The sequence below is a fragment of the Hemibagrus wyckioides genome, linkage group LG13 (genome assembly GCF_019097595.1).
Source record: "Hemibagrus wyckioides isolate EC202008001 linkage group LG13, SWU_Hwy_1.0, whole genome shotgun sequence".
NCBI lineage: Eukaryota > Metazoa > Chordata > Actinopteri > Siluriformes > Bagridae > Hemibagrus > Hemibagrus wyckioides.
Genome location: NC_080722.1, coordinates 9,318,920 through 9,340,572, shown reverse-complemented (window position 1 = coordinate 9,340,572; position 21,653 = coordinate 9,318,920). Strand labels below are relative to the sequence as shown.

The window sequence follows — 21,653 nt, the reverse complement described above, 5'->3', positions numbered from 1 at the left end:
TAAAACCTTCTACACGAGTAAAACTACACGAGAATTGAACAGACTGCCATTCTGTGCAAAGGTTAAACCCAACTACTGAACTACTCAAAACAAAATAGTTGGTTTTTCCGAAAGCAACAACAACAAAAAGAAGTCTATTTACCGAATATCTGCATGTAAGGGGCTTTAACTCCAAGCACAAACCTTCTACAGTTACCTATTGGCACTTCAGCCATTTACCCTTTTCTTTATAATGACTGGTTAAGGATGACAACTAATAAATGACATACTGAGCTTTCAGTTCAACACCGGGTGCATGAATAATGACGCACTACAACTCTGAAACAGAAATATGCCTTGTGCCTGACACCCTGTGCAAACAGCAAGCTGACATCAGACACCAAACAAAAAATAAATCACCGCTGTACAGCTCGACCACACATTTTTAAGATTTGCTAAGATAACAGGCATTTCAATAGTTAAGGGGTCTTACAAGAAAACAACAAAGACTGCCTGTAGGCCATCTTAGTGGAGGAAAACTAGCAACACAAGTTCTGTATGAACTTAGGGTAGGCAAGACCAGGGGGATGGGTTGGTTTTCGGGTCCAAGCGTGGGTCAGAACGAGTGAGTGTACATTTAACATTCTCCAGCTCTCATAAAACAAGCCAAAAAAACCAACCTGCTGCTGAAACACAGGTTTGTGACTGAAACGTCCTTTAGTGGGCTTGAACAGATGGCCTTATAGTGATGAAAATGCAAAGTGAACGCTAAGAATACGAATTAGCTTATTGTGCGATAGTTGATAGCTACTATGTCAATGGAATGACCGTTAAAAAACGGTTAGTGAGAAAGGGGGGGAAAAAGAGACAGGTACAGGAAATCAAATACCTGTACTAAACCATTACATCAACCAGGCAATTGAGGCAATGACAAAGTCACACTGTGTACGACTAGTCTTACTATTCTGGGAATAATCTGAATAAAAACCACGAAAACAAAAGCAATGCTATTGAATTTAACAGCCCTCTTTTCTCTCTCCATCTTGCTACTTTTTTACCTTCTCTTCTATCCTCAGAGCTCCTGAAAAGAGGTGTTCTTCGGTTGCCAGACCCACACAAGTCATTTGTAGACTCAGCGCTCATTAAGATCTGCCGATAACATTCAGTGAGAAAAAAACTCGCCGAGCCAGGAAGTGCATGCCTGGATCAGTAGTAAAAAGGGAAGTAAACAGGTAGGCTATTGCTGCGACGAGCGATAGGATCTCTCTAGACACTGTTTCAGTCTACATTCATTGCCGTTACCGTAGCCCTCCTTTGGCTTTTCAAAACCACGTCTTGTGTCAGCCAAGGGCCGGATTACAAAGGAGAAGCTCTGAAAGAGGACGGGGAATACACGCACACACGCACGCACACACACGGCTACGTCTTAAAACTGACATTAGATTATCACGTGGTTATAACTGAAGAAAGTTTGGTAAAATACTGTAGCATAACCAGTCTACTGAAAGATTATACACAGCTCATACACAGTGAGGCTGAGTAACTAGCATATTGCTTTCTCCTGTCCTTCAGCTCATAGCACATAGACAGAGGCAGTAACCTGACTCTTGTGCCTCCAATACCCCCCACCCCCAAACCCCAAAGCAGCACTCTACTCTTCCTGGTGAAAGCTTGAGGGGTCGGAAAGGAGCCTCGGCTCTTTTGTTAAAAACGAGGCTCACAGGCAAGACGTTCAAACGGAACCTTCTAGAAAACCGGCTGCAAATATGAACTATCCTTTCAAAAAAATGAGATTCAAACACTAACAAAAAAAAGTGTTAAAAGCCCCGTGTCTGAACTTTATAGTCCCACTTGAGGGCAAATCACGTGTGTGAAACACAGAGGAAACGTTATCTGCTCTCCATCTGCCACCAAGTTCACTAGTTACGGCAGCAGCAGCTCCGCCACGTTAGGGGCTTCTGAGAACAAAACAGGTATTTGCATAGCAGAAAACAGTTTCACATCACAGAGTGAATAAAACTTTTATAGAGGGGAAAAACAACCTTAAAAAGAGACCCTAAAGCAAATGAAATATTAACACTCATTCAGTGGCTCTCAAATCAAAGCTCATGAAGCAAAGCCTCGTCCCAAATACAACAATCAAAATCACAGCGATCCTTAATAAAAGTCAGATTAAACAATAAGCCTGTTTGAGTGCAATAAACATCCAGAAGGTTACTCCACGCATTTGAATAATGAACCTAAAATCTGATTAGCGTACAAAATAAAGCTGCGTGTAGAACTTTTCTTTAGAGTTAAAGAAAAAGTTCACAGCAAACTGAAGAGATGGAGGAGGAAGAGGAGGAGAGATTCACACTGGTAACCGTGGGACAGCTGCTATTCTGTTCACACACACAATGTAGTCCTCAGTGATAATTATTTGGAGAGCAGACGGCTTGACACAATCTTAACCGCACATGCACTGGGGTGATAAAACCTTCAAAGAGACGCCGCAACAGGGAGGCGAGAGTTAAAGGCACAGTCCATATATAATACGATAGACACACACACACACACACACCTCAGTCAAAAAACACTGACATACTACATTCTTGTCTGAAACTTTCCCTCAGACACTATCAAGAACCTGTATTTTAAACACACGAAAGTCGGCTCGATGTTTCCCTTTTTTATGACCACCTTGATTAGCTAGAAGCTCAAAAAACGACTTCCACAGCTAAGCAGAATAAAATGCCCAGTGTTTACTTGTGGGTCTATTCATATGCGCTGCACTGAGACAGGAGAATAAACCACAGGCACTAAAGTCTCTGCCCTTTTTTTTTTTTTTTGTTTCTGAAGACTGGCACTAAAAGAGAAAAGAAAGAAACCATTTTTCTAAGCAAAGCCAAGATGCGAGCACAGCCCACTCCGAGCTTCTAATTTTCCCTCACTGTTTTTCTCCTTCGTCCTAGACCACGAGAAGTCCGACAGCACTCTACCCGTGACACAGGGCCTTGATTCTCCAGAACTTTATCCCTATTACTATTTATATACACAAGTCGACTGGGAATAATCAAAAGTCAGGTCACGGTTGGAAGGACTGGGACGCACAGATTTACTGAAAACCCACTGTACGTCAGAAAGCCCTTGAAGCTGACTACTTTAAAGGGCAAGACTGGACTTTCTAATCAGCAGCGTCCAAATACAGGAGGTCGATGTCCTTAGGGCTCTTATAGGTGAATATGATTCACTTCTTGATTCAGGAGACGTCCAGATCATGGCATAAAGCCTGATGCTACGATGCTATATATTATATAGAGAGACAGAAGAGCATTTCTTCTGGGAGATATATATATATATATATATATATATATATATAGTAGAGCATTTTCTTCTGGGAGTATAAATAACCAAGCCGTACTTTTCTTTACGTTATTTTCTGATGCTCATCAGTCTCATGAGCTCGATCACACACATGCACCTCTCTCTGGACATATAAAACCTCAAACCTGCTTTTTGTTCTCTATTAAACATGTCTAGTGTAGGCCCAGGGCCAAGTTTTCTACATAGAGAAGATGTGTGCCTAGTTAGGACACACACCAGGCCTACAAGGTATGTTTCCACGTTGCAGGTTGGAACTTGTAACACAGATCCAAATGCATCACAGGCACTCCTAACATAATATAAAACACCATCTAAACACATAAAAATAACATACTGATGCAGAGGATTGATCCAAATAAGCTTTTACTTTTAGTATGTGATGCTTCAAATGTATTTACACACACACAAAAAAAAACAAACACTGAAGAAAAACAGATAACAGGAGTGAAGGCAGGCTACGTGCCAATCCGCATACTCACCTACTACATAGAATGGGAAATAAAATAGTACGCTGCCTATTTAAGCATCCCTAAACACCACACTAGTCTATTTAGTACGCTAGTAGCCTACTAAATGTAGAGCGCATCGGCTTTTTATCCCTTTAAACTGCACCCAGAATTCAGTCAAACAGCCGCCATTTAAAGATATAAAGATGTTAACCATGAAAATACCATACTTCTATAAAATTTATTTATTCTTTAAAGAAATACAAAATAAACAAATCCACCACCCACTCGGAAAACCCAACACGAACGAACACCCGGAATTCCCACTTACCTATTCAGTAAATTCTCACCAACATTTAAAAGATCCTTACGAAACAGGTCCAGGATGACTGGGTGGTGGTAATCTCAAGGGAAAAAGAAAAGAGAAATGTCCCGAAATATGAATTAGAATCGGATTTATCCAGTTCGTGTGGGTGTGAAAGCAAGGCTCGGAGTCTCCAGCGTTGTTTTTATGTTAGTAGTAACCGGAGTCAGACACATTCCGCTCGTGCAGCTCGGCGCTGAGCAATCCTCCAATCAGTGCACAGGAGAGGCGGTGTGGAAGGCCAAAGGGGCCACAACGTCTTTTAAAAAAAAAAAAAAAAAAACCCACCCCCACAGTCTACATGTAGTGAGTCGCAACGTGAGGACGCGTGGCTTTATCCCCAAAATAGTGCATTACACGCCATCTCGTGGACATCCTTATGTAGCGGTAATTAAACCCAATTCAAAATAATATTGCATATAAAAAAAAAACTGGTTCTGTGCACAGAAACCTATCTATCTATCAAGATAGATAGATAGATAGATAGATAGATAGATAGATAGATAGATAGACTTCATTGATCCATCCCAAGAGGGAAATTCTTGTATTACAGCGGCTTAGTCAGTTGTATATATATATATATATATATATATATATATATATATATATATATATATATATATATATATATATATATATATATATATACATACATCAAAAGAGGCCAGGCATAACATTATGACCACTTGCTTAATATTGTGTTGGTGCCCCTATTTGCCAAAACAGCCCTGACCTGTTATGAACTGTGTATTCTGACACATTTTCATAAGAACCAGCATTAACTTCTTCAGCAATTTGAGCAACAGGCCACCCATGACCCTGTCGCCGGTTCACCACTGTTCCTTCCTTGGACCACTTTTGATAGATACTGACCACTGCAGACCGGGAACACCCCACAAGAGCTGCAGTTTTGGATATGCCCTGATCCAGTCGTCTAGCCATCACAATTTGGTCCTTGTCAAAGTCGCTCAAATCCTTACGCTTGTCCATTTTTCCTGCTTCTAACACATCAACTTTGAGGACAAAATGTTCACTTGCTGCCTAATATATCCCACCCACTAACAGGTGCCATGATGAGGAGATAATCAGTGTTATTCACTTCACCTGTCAGTGATCATAATGTTTTATATATATATATATATATATATATATATATATATATATATATATATATATATATATATATATATATGTATTCCTACAGAACAATCTGGAAAAGTGACTGCATTACATTCAAGTTCAAAATGAAATGGATTGGTGGTTGGATGTGAAACTGATAGCAGTAAAGCGATACTGAACTAAATCAAAACCCTTAAGCAGCTCACGGTAAATGGTCCGGTGCTGTGTTATGCTGACTCTTTCTATACTGTGAGGTCTAGTTGCAATACTGCTATACTGGGCATACTGGGTATGTTTACTAATGATACTGCCTCTCTTACTTCATTTACATTTGCATTAAATCGCTTAATTGTCTTACACAGTTTAATTAATCCAAAATATCCTAGTGAGTCAATATTATTGATCCTACTGACTGTTGTTAAGTTATTTCTCACCTACATATCATGTGTGTGAGGGGTGAAGCTACAGACCATGTGACCCAGGCTTACGTACGTCATTCAGTGCCTAATTTATTAATTAACTGTGAAAACATGTATAATGGCAATATCCAAAATGTTAGAGTTTGGGTTAAGTTAGATTATGTCATTTAAACACTCCTTCTCCTCTTACAAAAGTTTTGTTGTAGTATACTTAAATGCTGCTGTTATTCTGGTATTTTTTTTCACAATGTAGCATAAAGGCTTTTCACTGGAGATGATATTATCAGCAAAAATGTGAGTGAAAACTATTAGAAATGTTGAATGAATTTCAGAAAATGTATGAATTTCAGAATTTATTAGTGTTTGATTTATCCCCTTACTTAATGGCACTTTAGCTGACAGACTAAAATGACATGATCCATGTTAGATTAAATCTATCAGAGTTTATATTTAATTTGTACATTTGCCATATACTCTTATCCAGAGCTACTTACATTGACCTCATTTACAAAACCGAGCAGTTTAAGGTTAAGGGCCTTGCTTAAGGTCCCAGCAGTGGCAACTTGGCGGTATTGGGATTTAAACACAATGACAATCATCTGATCATTAGTCTTTCAGTGGTAAGGATAAAACCCATTAAAAATCTCACCTTTTGTACCAAGGAGTTGGTTCAGGTGAATGAAATGAACCCTGCGAATGAATTCATGCACAAATTTTGCATGTGTATGAATGCCTGGAGTAAAAAAAAAAAAAAAGATGAAACAAAAAAACTTCCAATGCATTTATCTTGGTATTAAATATTAATTGAATATTTATGTTGATTACCAACATTATAGAAAATATAACTACTGAACATTATACAGCAATATCACTGATGTGTACATTTTATATAATTTATTCAGTTAAAAGCTGTTGCATTTGTACTGAAATGTAATAATTTGTCTCTTATTATTTATCTTATGTCAGAATAATTTATTTTAAATGACAGATTTGAAGGATAGGAGATTTGGATTTAGATCGCAAATCTTTCTAAAAGCAGTCTGGTTGCCCATAAATGTGGCACTAAACAGTCCAAGTTGTGACTAAATTCTACACAACATTCGCTCTGTAGTAGCTTGTTTCAGATGTCCAATGAAACGTAAAGTGTGTAACACACCTAGAATGAAGGAATACTGTATTTCCTTCAATGATAAAAGTGACTGGGTTAGAGTACCATATTGATTTCTAGCAATAAAATTAACAATAAATGTTGACATGAAATACAAGGAACAAAATCTGTCTCAACAAAACTTGTGAAATGAAAGAGAAATCTTTAGCATGAAGAGGAATACTGAATTTCTTGAACCGGTACATCTTCAGTCTTTCTGTGGAGTCTTAATTAGCGCTTGATGGTTTTGTGGGAAAGAAACAAAAGAAGAATAAAATCCTATAGTGGTTATTTGTGACATTATTCTATAGTGACACACGGGCACATTTCCAAAACTGAAATAAAGAACATGACACTTGTTTAGTAGGTTTGGATAAAAGAATAATGTTTTATTCACATTAATACAGTACATTCAATTAATATGTTTGCAGGACGTATGGCAGCGCATTGCATAGTATACACTTAGTTTCTCTAAGATTTTGTCTTTGTACATCAATAATTCATTTTAATGTTGAATAAACAGCCAGAAGAAAAAGAAAAGAAAAGAAAAGAAAAGAAAAGTAATATATTATCTAGTTTGCAGGAAGACACACGAAACAAACATGACATATGACCACATAGCAGCAAGGGGAGCACTTTATCTTAAATATTAATTTACTGCATTAACAAAGCCATCACTACAATACTTTTCACCTTTACCGTCTTTTATTTTTCTCTTCCGTCTTTCCTTCACCTCCTTATCGTTGCTTTCCTTTGTAATCCCTGTCCCTCTGCTGTAGGAAGTTTTTACTCTTGGACGTTCAGGATCTGTGCAGACAGGCCATGGTGCCAGTTTTTCAGTTTGGCAAATCGTGGGCCTTTTACCTCTGATTCGAACTTCTCCCTGTAATGAGTGAGTACAAAATATTGGTATTTTATTATTTTTTTTCATTTATTTAAACTGAGACAAAATACAGATAGACATGAACAATGTTAAATACCTTGATTTCCTGAGAGCCTCCTCATCTGGATCTTGCACTGTAAACAAAGAAAGACTGTCAGCCTGGAATGATTCAAAGTGCTCAAAGCTTGCTCATAGATGCCCTTATCCAGAGCGACTTATATTTATATTTCTGCTTCTTCTTTCAGTTTTTCCCTTCAGGGGTCGCCACAGCGAATCATCTCTCTCCACCTATCCCTATCGTCTGCATCCTCAACACTTACACCCACTAACTTCATATCCTCATTTATTCCATCCATATACCTCCTCTTTGACCTTCCTCTTTGCCTCCTGCCTGGCAGCTCCATGTCCAACATTCTCTGACCAACATACTCAGTCTCCCTCCTCTGAACATGTCCAAACTAATCTGGCCTCCCTAACTTATTCCCCCAAACGTCCAACAAGAGCCGTCCCTCTGATGTACTCGTTTCTAATCCTGTCCAACTGTGTCACTCCCAAAGAGAACCTCAACACTGACTTATATTTATATTTATTTATCTTATATACAACTGAGATTGTTACAAACTGCAATTGAGAGTTAAGGGGCCCAGCAGTGGCCCCAGGATTCAAACTCACAACCATCTGACCAGAACTCCTCAACCACTAAGCTACCACCCCCGCCCCCAAGCTACAACATACACCGATCAGGCATAACATTATGACCACTAACAAGTGAAGTGAATAACACTGATGATCCCCTCATCATGGCACCTGTTAGTGGGTGGGATATATTAGGCAGCAAGTGAACATTTTGTTCTCAAAGTTGATGTGTTAGAAGCAGGAAAAATGGACAAGCCTAAGGATTTGAGCGAGTTTGATGAAGGGCCAAATTGCATCTCCAAAACTACAGCTAAAAAGTTCAACTAAGGTGGTCCAAGGAAGGAACAGTGCATGATGGGTCAGGGCTGTTTTGGCAGCAAAAGTGGTCATAATATTATGCCTTATGGGTGTATAATGGTGTTGTGATTGGTTTAACAGAACAGTATGTCTACAGAATTACATGTATCCAAACAGTGAGACAGTATAAGAGAAAACAGACAGAACTCACAGTATTCGGTCCCTGTGATGTGCGCGAGGATGCGGAAAGACTTGGACTGCAGGTTGGCAGCACGACGAGCCCAGTCAGAAAGCTCATTCTCTTTATCCGCTGATTTTATCACAGCCTGGTATACTGGAGAGGCACTGTCCACCAGAGGATCTTTCACAAGGAGTGAACTGTTTCCCAAAGACAAAGAGAATAGAGATGAAATCAGACTTCTGAAGGCAAGTATTACAATATTAACTGAGATCGAGTTCTGACTAAAGGCGTGACTTCTGTGTTGATGTGCATTTGTCCATTTCTGGCAGCATAACCTGGAAATGTTGACTCTAATGTAACCCTTGTTCTGTGGGTTTTATCGAGGGATTCAGATTTCAGTTTTAACCAATTAAGTACATTTTTTGGGGACCTTATTCATCAAGCTGGCTATGAAAAAAATGTATTCGTGAAATTGCTTATAAGAAATTTGCTTTTCATTAAAAACCTGCAGCTGAAAAATGTTAACATCCCACTTGTGCTTCAGAGAAGACTAAATAATGTAAATCTCCATGTAATCAAATTCAAGTATTATAATTTGCATAGATTTTTATGTCTTTTTAAGAATTTTATGTCTTATACTGCTGAGTACAAACTGTTTGTATTTTTCTTACAGTAACAGTATTTAGCAGATGCCTTTACCCAGAGCAACTAAGATAAGTACTTTAGAGTCTATTAAAAACAAATCCTCATAATAGTTCACTAACACGGATACTAAGAACACCGTTGGGAAATTTTGATGAAACTCAGTCATTTTTTATTATTGGCATTAATTAAAGAATATGTAAACTAAAGACAGTGAGATAAATTAAACCCATAAATTAGAATAAATAAAGCTACTCATTCAATTATGACAAAATTAATGCTGCCTTATAAACAAGCACAAGCCGGTCTGTCTGTCAAGCAAATGCCTCAGCTGAGGGAACCTGTATGGAGGAAAGGATTTTTAAAGACCTAAATGAAGGGCTTTTTTATTATGGAATCTGGATCATTTCCATTTGCCACGGCATCTTCTTTCAATGCAGTGTAACACTTCAGACGAGACACTTAAAACACTTTATAAATAGCCGTTTCCCTGTGTGGTGTACGTGGTGTGCATGATCACCTGGGTACAGTGTAGATCCTTTTTCTCCTCTCTACGCTCACTTAATTCACACCGAATTCAACTTTTCTCAAATTTATTTCTAGATTTTGACCTTTTCATGTGCTGGTTGGCTGCCCGTCACGATTTAGTTGTCATTTCGTGTTCCTAGCCCTCTGTGCATTTGACCTTTTAAGGAATTTAGTGGGTGTCACTGTGTCAAGAATGCATTTGGGACCGATCAACCCAAGAAAATCAGCCTTTCTGAAACCTCTACAAGTCTACAAATAAAAAATTTACCCAGGTCTTTACTACAACATAATTATATGAGGACCATTGTCCATATTTTTTCATAAATGTCAAAAGCTAATAAAGAATAAATGCCATTGAGAAACCGGATAAAAGCTAAAATAGTGGGTTTTGAGCACCATTCATGTTATGTCAGATCAGGGGTGTCTGAATTTATCTGGAAAGGGCTGGAGTGGGTGCAGATTCATTTTCCAACCAGAAGCAACACAAACTGAATAAACATGTGGAATAAGGTGTGCTTCTGATTGATAGGAATGAAAACCTGCACCCATACCAGCCTGCTGCAAAACGATTGGACACCCCTGCATTAGACAGCTCATCATATAGGGTTCAGATACTCAGAACATTCCTAAGTATTTATAGTCCACACAGGAGAGTGAACCCCCTGAACCCATACCACAGACACTCCCTGCTTAGTTCATTAATCAAGAATATAATACATATAATGTAGGTTTTGCAAATTTGTCCAATAATGAAATCACACGGGATGAGAACACACTGAGTGTATGAGGTGACCTGTGACTACTCACCCCAGTGGAGATTCAACAGCTTCTTCCCCACTGATTATCAGGGGATGAGCCAGGATGAACAGGAGTGATATGGTGCCATGGACAAGAACGGTGGATGAGGTATAACGTGAAGTTGGGGTGGTTGATAGAGTGAAAAGGAAAGGGAGGAAGACAAAAGATGAGGTTGACACACATAGATAGTATGGCAGTCTGATGTCTAAGCCACTTTCCTCACTTGTAAATACATTACAGCTGAAAATAACCAAGAGCACCCCCTAGTGGAAATATAAAGGAACACATTGGCATCTCAGGTTGAGTTTGCGAGTCTTAAAATAGACCAAATAATTAGGCTTGCCCATGAAATCAGATTAAAAAACGAATAATTATTTTCAGTAAACTACTAATTTACAAATGGTTATATGACTAATATCCGTTGTACATTTGTGAATTTACTCAGGTCTATCTCATCTGAATACTATAGAATGAAAGTGCTCCTGAGATAACTTGCCTCAGATTGCTGCCTCTCGCCTGAGCCTGGCCGGCGATGGCGTCCATTATGGCATCCTGTGAGTACATGCTGATGGGAGTGTTGTACTGGGCATGGATGATGGTGGCTTTACCTCCTGGACCCTTCACCTCAATTGGCTTGTGAGTGGACAGAGCAGAATCCTTCAGTGCAATAGGGTTGAAGCTGGGAACATACTCTTGGCTGTCAGAGAACATATTAGTGGAGAGAGCATTATTACAGGGCAGTTGTGTCCAGTCTGCAAGGGATCAGAGCAGTGATTTGCAGGCTTTAATACAACTACTAAACCTGTTTAACTGGTGAGCTCAGTCAGGGGTTTCTGAGCATGAAAATCACCAACAGGTGGTCAACCCTGGCTTTCCTAGACATGAATTGATGATAAGCGTGTTTAAGTGACTAAATCTATTAAACCAACCTGGGGTAGCAGAGCCTTTAGTACATATTAATGTGGCATCATGGGAAAACCCTTCATATGGTAAATCTGCCATTTTCTATTAAATATAGGACGGAAAACTGCAGATTTTCCTGAATTGAATTGCCTATCTTATCCATTTTATGTGACTAGAAATAGAAGTGATTAGACTTATGACTGCATTGCTATGGCAAATAGCTCTCCAATGACTTCGTTAACATGTAGCATTCAGGCTGAAGAATTAACAATCAGCTTTTATACATGTTCAGTCAGCCAGACAAGACAAGGTTACAAAGTAAATCAAAACCCATGTATATATTTATAGTTCATGAACAATGGAGTATTATAGCTGTGAAGAAAACAAGCCAGGTTTTTAAAATTGTTTGCCAGAATTCAGCCGTAGCAACATCTGATGGATTTTCCCAGACCACCATGCATTTTCAATAAGCAATAAACACATTAATGGATACATGTCATTATGCATGATCTGTGTATAATGTATCTAAATTAGGAAAGGTATACAGAAATGTGGGCGTATTTCTGATCACTTTTACGGTAGCTTAGCACAACGCTAGAGACAAATGCACTTCATTCACTTTACATATTTAATGTCTAGCGTTCAAGGGCAATTTCTTCAAGTGCTTGATAATAAAGATGGCATGATTTACATGCAAGGTTGTACTATAAATATTCAAGTCTGTATTAAAAGCCTGGTAGTTTCTAGCTGATGTTTAGACTTCTCATAACAGGCTGATCTTGTGATTTGTGATTAAAGTAATTAACAAGCAACTTGCAGTCAAAATGGTCAAGAATCATGCTTTTGAACACTCAAACAGTCTCACACACACACACACACACACACACACACACATTCAAGTTTCTGCACTCAGGAATTTTACTGACTTGGCAGCTGTGTTGGCAATGACCTGGAGTAACATGTAGAAATTAGACACAGACAGAGAAAAACACAGAAATCTGTGTTAACATCACTGTAACAACAAGACCACAGAACAAAATAAACCGAGGACCGAACAAATGTTATTCAGATCTTTCTTTCTGTTTCCAGGAACGAGCGCGACAGTAATCTGACCACACATGCCAGACACACACTCATACATATTCAAATAGCCTTTCTCCAGGTCACATGATGAAAATATTGGTTATTAATGGTGTACGTGTCCCATATGAGTGACATTCCAGTTAGCTAGTGGGTACAGAATGATTGACTGCAACAGAAGTTCCTGTTCCTGCAACACAGCCAGAGAACAGGGACAGTGAGATCTAAACCTTCTAGTGAAAACAAGCCAGGTTTACATTTAATGAATCATATATTTGACTCATATGTTGATTGATTATACACAGTGTGTAATAGAAAAGGAGAAAAGGAAATGACCAGTAATTTCATTTTGACATTAATAATTAAGTGGAAGTGGAGTATATAAAAATAGACCTGTTTATGTCTGACATTAAGCAATAAATAAACATGGGATTAAAAAATACAGTGTAAAAGTTACTGTAATTTCAGCAAATGAAAACAGATACATGACAGGATAAGTGAAGTGATACAGGAGTGTTCCAGGAGTGTTCCAGGCGCTGTGGTATTCAGGTTCATTAAAAAAGCTTGTCAGTAGGTCACACCTCCATTAAGTCATGATGAGAACATCTCTCATGGCACAGAGCTCACCAGTCTGTGCCAGCCCTGGGACACAACTCATGAATGTTCCCTAATGTTCTGGGACTATCCAGAATTAGAAGAAACCTTTGCGCTAATTACAAATGCATCGTGTCTGAAAATAGAAGGACATCTGCTTCGATGTTTGTGAGACCTTTATCAGCTACGGTTTCACCAAACACACATCTGTACTTTGAGCACGACATTATAGCCTTCAAAGCAAATAAACAGATATAAAAGCGAACCAGGTTGACAGACAGAAAGAGATCGTCTGTGGAGAAACGGGTCCACTGGGACACGGGGAAAAGTGAGAGGAAGAGGATCGAGTGGACGGAAAAAAGCTGGTGAGATCACAATGTTCCAGAATGTTCCGAGTATTGCTTTACGATAAGGTCACACGATTAACCACCTCCCCACTGATCTCCTATCTGAATCTTATCAAATGTAATGAGGTTAATTAAAGCCGGTGGTGTTGGTTTAGGAAATAATATAACCAGTCGCTTTGCGTCTTGTAACATTAACTACCCCTGGAATGGCATTCCATCAGAGGCACCATGCTGTGTGGCCATCCAGAGAGTCAGTGCAAAGTAAAGGCTGACAGGACAGATAGATACACCTGAGAGTTAAGAGTTATTTTTACCTCATCGTCAGGAAAAAAAAACATGTTCTTGTATACAGACACATGTGTTTATCTCATCAAGCAAATGTCTACCATCGGTTTCTGTCATGATTAATAAATACATTTTTAAAGCAATATATTGTAGAAGACCTGATCAAGCTAGTACATGAGAGAAACGTTGGGCCAGGAAGTTCTCACAGAGCAGAAAAAAAGTGTTCCTCAGTGGTTCTTTGTGTAGTCGAGGCTTCCTAGCATGGACAAGGAAATGTTGTTGGATTCCTCAAAGAGAATAAACCTTGTGTTAGACCTTATTGTATTACCAGAAAGGTCACTCAAATGGAAATCCTGATCAGATTTAAAAGCAAATAACAGACCCTAGATTCTTCAGCCACTAGATTTTCCGAGCTAGACAATTCACATGGCTTATAATACATATATAACATTGTAGATTAAATAGCACAGATCTGATTCCAGCACTGTATTCACTTTAAAGCAAAAAAAGATTAACACACTGTTGAGAAAATCTGAGAAATCCTGCATGCTCTTTTATTGCTTGTTGCAGTGAGGTTTGGTCTGAGTGAGGAATAATATTACCTTCTGGTGAGGAATAACTGGCATGGGTGAGTCCATTCTTGGCGTAGCTGTGGGCACAGGGGCTGGACGTCTCGACCTAATGAGGCCAAAACAATTAAATCAGTCATTTTATTGTCTTAATGAATAAAACACACTGGTGCATGCTGTTATTGTGCAGTGTGACCATTTTCCAATGAAAGCACTTATGGAAATGTTTTATTCCCTTTTATACCATAGCAACTAACCAAAACTTTTAATTCAGCAATTCTTTAAATTTTATTCATTTATAGTTATTTTATTTGAATGTTGTGGAACATTCACGAAACAAATTAGTTTCTCTTATCTTATCTTATGATGTAAAATAGAAAAATATATATATATTTCTGTAAAGCTGCTTTGAGACAATGTCCATTGTTAAAAGTGCTATGGAAATAAAATTGAACTGAATTGAAATAAGAACAAGTGCATCGATCTATATCTTGCAGATGGATCCAGTGTCATAGAAAATTCACACCTTCCAACCAATCAGAATCAAGCATTCATCAGCACCCCGGTGTTGAGAAATTATAATTCTCCTGCAAATAATTTGTCGTATTTTGCTTATGCATCCATAATTCATTTTGACTGCAAAATATCTGTTATGATTCAGTAAAAATGATTTGTTTGAAAATGCTGATGTATCATTCACTGTATTTGCACATCTGTATAACGGACAGAGCGAGAAAGGTACGAAGCTCCAGCATGTAACCTTCAACACAAAGACGTCAGCTTTACGTAAGACTGAACAACGACTAAGGATTTACACGTGTAGAGTCTGCGACAAAAACAGGCAATTTCATAGATAACAGCTTATTTTCTACTTAAATTTCTAACAGGGAATTGTCATGCTAGTGCCACAGGGTGCAGAACGAACTGCCCATCAGCCCCGGCACATCACAAGTCAGTAATCTCTCTTGCTGTTTCCTGCTTCATCTTGATTAGCATCACTAATTAAATTCCAGTCTCTCAGGGTTTCAACACAAAGCTTCTGTTGTACTGGTTGTTGTGTTTTCTGTGTTGTTCTGATTGGTTGCAGTGATTCATTTGGTGATGTGATTCATATGGAGTCATGATTCATATGGAGTCATGATTCATCTGTTGTTGTGATTCACTTATTGCTGTGTTAGTGTGTTGTTGTGGTAATCTGTGTGTTGTCATGCTTGTGTTTGGTCTTATGCATTTTCATGTTCTTGTGTTGTTGTGATGTGTGTCTTGGTGTGTTTGTGTGTGTTTGACGTTCTGTGCTTGTGTTGTCATGAGTCTTGTGCTGTCATGTCTCTGTGTTGTCGAGATTCATGTGTTTTCGTATCCGTGCTGTGTTTGTGTTGACGTGCCTGCGTGTTGACGTATTTGTTTTGTTGTGTTTTTGTGCTGTGAATCGTGTTTTGCAGTGTTTGTGAGCTGTCATGATTTGTGTGTTGTTGTGTGTTTGGTGTTGTGATCCTTGGGCTCATGATTCGTATGACTTGTGTTGTCATGATTTGTGTGTTGTTGTATTTGTGCTTCTGTGCTCATGCGTTGTCGTGTTCTTGTGTTGTCATGAATGTGTGCTGTCCAGGTTGTGTGTTTTTGTGTTGCCGTGTTTGTGTGTCTGCGTGTTGTCGTGTTTTGTTGTGTTTGTGTGTTGTCGTGATTCACATCTTGCAGTGTTGTTGTGTTTGTTGTCATTTGTGCGTTCCAATTGTTTGTGTGTTGTTGAGGTTGTCTGTTTTTGTGATTTGTCTTTTGTCGTGTTTGTGCGCTGTCAAGGTCGCACATTGTTTTGTTTGTGCATTGTTGTGTTTGTATGTTTAATGATTTGTGTTGTCATGTTTGTGTGCTTTCGCCGTCGCACATTGTGTTTGTGCATTGTTGTGTTTGTGTGTTTAATGATTTGTGTGTTGTTTGTTGTAGTCTGGATATTTTGTTGTATGTAAGTTTATGGTTCTTGTCTTCACAGTTTCTTCCTATAATAAAAAATCTATTCCATCCACCTTCCCTACACTGAAGCCTGTCGAGTCAGTGATTGCTTTTTTATATATAGATTTCCTTTCAGGAGGTGGTCCTGAGAGTGGTCCTGAGAGTGGTCCTGAGTGTTGAGTGCAGCTATTGTTGTTGTTGCTGTTGTGTTGTAAATATAAAGGCGAGGTCGAGAGCATCATGTGCTTTAGTAACCCACTTTAACATTCCCATTAGCACTGTGACCTTCATTTTGCTCTGCCTTCTAACATAATAATCAGACCGGAAGACAGTTTCTTCTTTTTCCCCACGTCTCTTACTGATCAGTTATTTGCTTCTGTTTAACTACGGACAGATCATGATCTGAAGAAAAGCAGACTGATAAAACGATAAATGGATGAATTTCTCTTCATAGTTAATGTGTTAATGTGTATTTTGTAATAATGCACTGTAAAATATCTAGTAATTAACTAATCTAGAATCAAGGGATCAGTAAAGAAAGCAAAATGAACTAACAGCTCTAATAGATCCGTCTCATCCAGCTGTGCTGTGGTCAGAGAAAATAAAGAAAGATTAGAAATAGACAGACTGGATTTGTGAGAAAGGGACAAGGCTTTTCAAAATGAATCTTGCTATTAAAAAAATCCTAAGAAGTGCCTTAGGATGATATTGTATTTATGTGGTCTGCCAAAATGCAATAAACCTGAGTGCCATTAAAAATGTCTTTCCGGAATCTTCATGGTCTATTCATGGTCTTTTATTATGGTCCCATTTTGTTTAGGTCAGTTGTAATGGTTGCAGGTTCAGACCAGGCTGTTGACCCGATATGACGATGTTTGGGGAAGTGTAAAAAGTGGCAAAATAGAAAAAGAAAGGAATTTGTAGGAGGTTAAAGCAGGACTAAGGAAATCTAGCCATTGAAGATGAAACAGATCAGATGCTTTTTTTCTCCATTTCTGTCTAAGAGAATGCATTCACTGAGGAGATTTTCATTACTAACGAACAGTTAGTGCTAAAAATAGTTAAGAAGCATTCAGTTCTACATCAGCTTCACTGTCATGCTTAAGCCTCATTGTGCGCACTTTTGTATGCCGCTCTGGATAAGAGCGTCTGCCAAATGCCAGAAATGTAAATGTAAATGTAAATGTAAATGTAAATGTAAATGTAAATGTAAATGTAAATGTAAATGTGCGGACTGATTATGTGTCTCTATTGTGATTAGAAAACTGATGAAGCTGCATTTAGGAATTATATTGAGTTATTAGAAAGCAAGAAAGCATTTTCATTTTTTCGCAGTGTGTCAAGTCATCTGTGTCTGTATTTATTCCCCAGACGTTTAATTGCAGGACACTAGTACTACTTTCATCCTGGTGTCCCTGTTCACCTCTGCAATTATCAAAGCGGGTCAGCATGTTAGTGTGTGTGTGTGTGTGTGTGTGTTGTAATATTTACTTCTGCATGCTGAGGGCCAGTTTATTAGTTGCTAATTTGATCTTGTTCTGGGCCTCCAGGTGGGTCATGCCTTCAGTGCTGACCCCATCAATGGCTGTGATGATGTCACCTTGGGCCAGGTTTCCATTGGCTGCCTTGCTGCCCGGTGTGATCTGTGGACAGGCACAAATTTAAAAAATGCAATTTGACACTCCTTCAAATGGGCAGGTCTGAGCACAAGAGACCATTTCTTAGCGTAACTTCCGTTTCTTGTCCATTTCATATCCCTTAATACACAAAGTGTCAATCTGATCTGCTGAACAATTTTCGGCATTTTTAATTTGGACAAAAAGGTTTGTCATTTCTTACACGCTTGCTCTAATCGCTTATAAATGTTCAGTTGTAAACAGAGAGCGAAAAACCATCCTGCTGTGAGGTGGTAGCTTGCCTTACAGGCAGCTCATTAAAATGTTAAAAATAAAGTGTGCTGCTGAGGGCACACACCTCCCTCCATTTGAGCCTGCAGTGCTCCCTTATTCTCCCACCTGCTGCCGCTACTCAACACACACACACACACACACACACCCCGAGATAACCCAGCTGCCAGCAAACACCAAACACGTTGCGTGTAGAACTCCTGATCTAGAAACATTCAGATACTCTTTATGTTATCATATGCATTTTAATTTTAATTAAAAAAACAGTTCACAGTGATGCACTACAAGCCTGGGGCCTCATGTTGAGCCTTATTTATCGAGCCAGATACGAATGGAAATATATAAGAGTTCTTAGGAGCATTTTCACATTTTCCATATTTAAATTTTTATCCAGATAGTGAGGAAAAACATTTGCTTCCTTATAGAAGCTTAAGCTCATAAGATTGTGTGCAGACTTGCTAACGTGAACATCGTGTACTGTAGGTGTATTTACAGACTAATTTAAAATTACATTACATTACATAAATAAGATTAGTTAAGCAATTAGGACAAAAAAAAACAAGGCACCCTAGAAAAGTAGAAGAGTTCTCATGTGTCTCTTAGCTGACTTTCTCCTAGGACTGAAGTGCATTACTGGAAGATTTGGCACACAAGATCCAAATGACTTACTCAGGATCGTACACTATTCAAAGAGAATGCTAAGTGCTTGTCGTCCATGAAATGGTGTATATCTACAATGTGCAGGATCATTTCTCAATGGGATAGACCGAGAGATACACACGAAACCTTATTTAGTGCCTGAAGGGCGAGGCTGCAAGCTCATGAATCGATCAATCATTAAAGTATTGAAGTTTCCGTCTCTAGCATGTGAGCCATTTGAAAAGTCCAGGACACATCCAATTAAAAACAAAAATGTTTTTTGAACCGTACAAATGGAACTATGCTGTTTAATGAGCACTGTTGCATGGTGCTGCAATTAGATATATGAAGATTCCTCTCAACATAAAATCTCTCCAGCTCATGGTGTATTAGTTTAAATCCTCTTTCGAGATGCAGTATATATTGGTCTGAGATCTCTGTATAGAACAGGACCACCAATTCATATATTTTATGAATTACTGTGATATATACTATAGTAACTCATACATGCATATGTAGAAGGGTGCCAGTTCGTTTTGGCACAGTTGGCACAGTTCGTGTTGCTCTATTCATAGTGTTAAATTGTACATTCAGGCTTCTTTATAAGTTTTGTACATACCATAGAGGGGTGAAAATGACAGAAGAACATCAGGCCGTTGCTTTTGTTTTTTGAATAATTAGCTTCAGTTAATGAACTATATCTGCTGTGATGTATCCTGGTTTACAAATAATCTCCTAAGAACATATTCAGTTTTATTCTGCTGTAATTTTTCATTCTATGCTTTATAATCAGTTGCTCAGGCAGCTTCTTAAAACATTGTGTAGAACTGTGTTAGAGCTTGTGTCATTAATGTGAAAGCTAAAAGTCTCATTTTATCAAGTTAACAAAACTGATTGGAAAACATGTTCATCACCAACTATTATCTATGTGTCATATTCATATTTATGCATTATTTCTTGGTCTATATTTTTCTGTGATGGACTGGTGACCTGTCCAGGGTGTACCCCTGCCTTTCGCCCAATGTGTGCTGGGATAGGCTCCAGCAGATCCCTTTGACCCTAATTAGAAATAAAGCGGTTCTAGAAAATGGATGGATGGATGTATGGATGGATGGGTCTATATTTCTGCTCAAGTCACATGATTTATAAATAAAACTATAACTGTAGAATTACGCAAGAAACCGAAGAAATATCAAACTTTTAATTACACACACTGCTCTAAGAACTTTTATTTAGTTTGGCAATTTGTTATTTTTTTTAGTTTGACAAACTCAATTTCGCACTTTGTAATTAAAAGTGGATAATAGCCCAACAACAAAAACATAGTAAAGCAGAAAGCAGATGCTTCTGGCATTTAAAAAGGTCACTTCCCTACTGCAAATGTATGTGCTAATATAACAAATCTTACAGGCACATATTACATTGCTGCTCTGAAAATATCTCACCTAAACACCGGAAAGAGACTTTTTCATGCATTCGTATTACATCATCATATCCACTTTTCATGAGCCTGCATACACAAATGACTATTAAATACAACAGACTCAGATGCAAAGACTTTTTTTTATCTGAAGTCCACTTGAATCAGAGTAAAAAATAAAAAATCTGGAATTATGCAAAAAGTCCAGTCTCAGGTTTCATTAGTTTCAGTATCATTTCACAAGCTCTCCTGCTTTATAGTCATCTGTATGACTGCAGAACACAACTATCCTGTAAAGGGTAGTGCGATGGTATAAAAAATAAATGTCTAGCGAATTTAGAAACTGCAAGAAAAACTCTAACTATGCATCATGCTAAACACTCTCAGGGTTGGACAAATAATACACTTATTATCTACCCTACCAGACAAGTAAAATCTCCAGTGTGCTGCTCAGTCTCATGATTTATTTGCCCTGAACCCTAGCTGACTAGCGTAAAAGTGCTGTCTAGCAGAACGTAATAACATATAGCATGCTAGTTAAGTGCATCACATCATATAGGGTGCTGTAAATGAACAAATATACAATCTTGTATTGCATCGTGTTTGCCCATGTGACAAAGTTCAAAAGTTTTTAGCTCATCATTTTGACTGAGCTCAGGAGTTCAGTCCTTGTATCAGGTGTTAAAGATGTTATTCAAGTCTGGCTAGCACATTTATTTTCTCTGGATATGTTTAACTGTGAAATAACTGCGTGTTGTGTAAGCCTCGGCCAGTGTATAGCACAGCAGGTGGAATTCTGAGTGCTGTATTTATAGTATTGATGTACACTTCAGTTAAATATACATTCCAAATGTAAACTTTTGTTTCTGGAAAAGTCAGTAGAATGAACCTACTTGTCTTCTAGGCAATAACAAATAAAATAATAATAATAATAATTAAAAAAAAAAAACAGCCTGGAGATTGTTCTGTACTGACTCCTGAGTCCACTAGGCTAATGCTGAGAGAGGGAAGTGGTAGCTCAGTGGTTAAGGTTGACTAGAAGGTTGTGAGCTCAAATCCCACGACCATCAAGCTGCCACTGCTGGGCCCCTGAGCAAAGCTCCTTAACTTCAACTACTCAGTGGTAAAATGAGAAAAATGTAAGTGTAATGGATTTG

General features: G+C 38.4%; 2 protein-coding genes and 1 long non-coding RNA gene across 4 annotated transcripts in view; 1 reads left to right on the top strand and 2 right to left on the bottom strand.

Annotated features, from left to right (window-relative positions):
- bmpr1ab (bone morphogenetic protein receptor, type IAb) overlaps nt 1–4,352 on the bottom strand; it is a 33,830-nt gene extending 29,478 nt beyond the window's left edge. The window contains exon 1 of the mRNA XM_058405913.1: nt 4,120–4,352. The gene's annotated coding sequence lies outside the window, so the exon portion shown is untranslated. The remainder of the gene's footprint in view (nt 1–4,119) is intronic.
- A 2,841-nt stretch (nt 4,353–7,193) lies between these two features.
- Nucleotides 7,194–21,653, bottom strand: part of ldb3b (LIM domain binding 3b) — a 16,841-nt gene continuing 2,381 nt past the window's right edge. For both annotated transcript variants that reach the window (XM_058407190.1, XM_058407191.1), the window contains exons 3-10: nt 18,022–18,173; nt 14,614–14,689; nt 12,632–12,654; nt 11,299–11,499; nt 10,812–10,841; nt 8,865–9,031; nt 7,818–7,854; nt 7,194–7,720 (exon numbers count right to left, since the gene is read on the bottom strand). In XM_058407190.1, coding sequence (XP_058263173.1) covers nt 7,624–7,720; nt 7,818–7,854; nt 8,865–9,031; nt 10,812–10,841; nt 11,299–11,499; nt 12,632–12,654; nt 14,614–14,689; nt 18,022–18,173 — 783 coding nt within the window. In that variant the 3' untranslated portion in view covers nt 7,194–7,623. The remainder of the gene's footprint in view (nt 7,721–7,817; nt 7,855–8,864; nt 9,032–10,811; nt 10,842–11,298; nt 11,500–12,631; nt 12,655–14,613; nt 14,690–18,021; nt 18,174–21,653) is intronic.
- The window catches only part of LOC131364109 (uncharacterized), a 19,963-nt gene continuing 11,714 nt past the window's right edge, over nt 13,405–21,653 (top strand). Inside the window, exon 1 of the long non-coding RNA XR_009206423.1 lies at nt 13,405–13,744. This is a non-coding gene — a long non-coding RNA (uncharacterized LOC131364109). The remainder of the gene's footprint in view (nt 13,745–21,653) is intronic.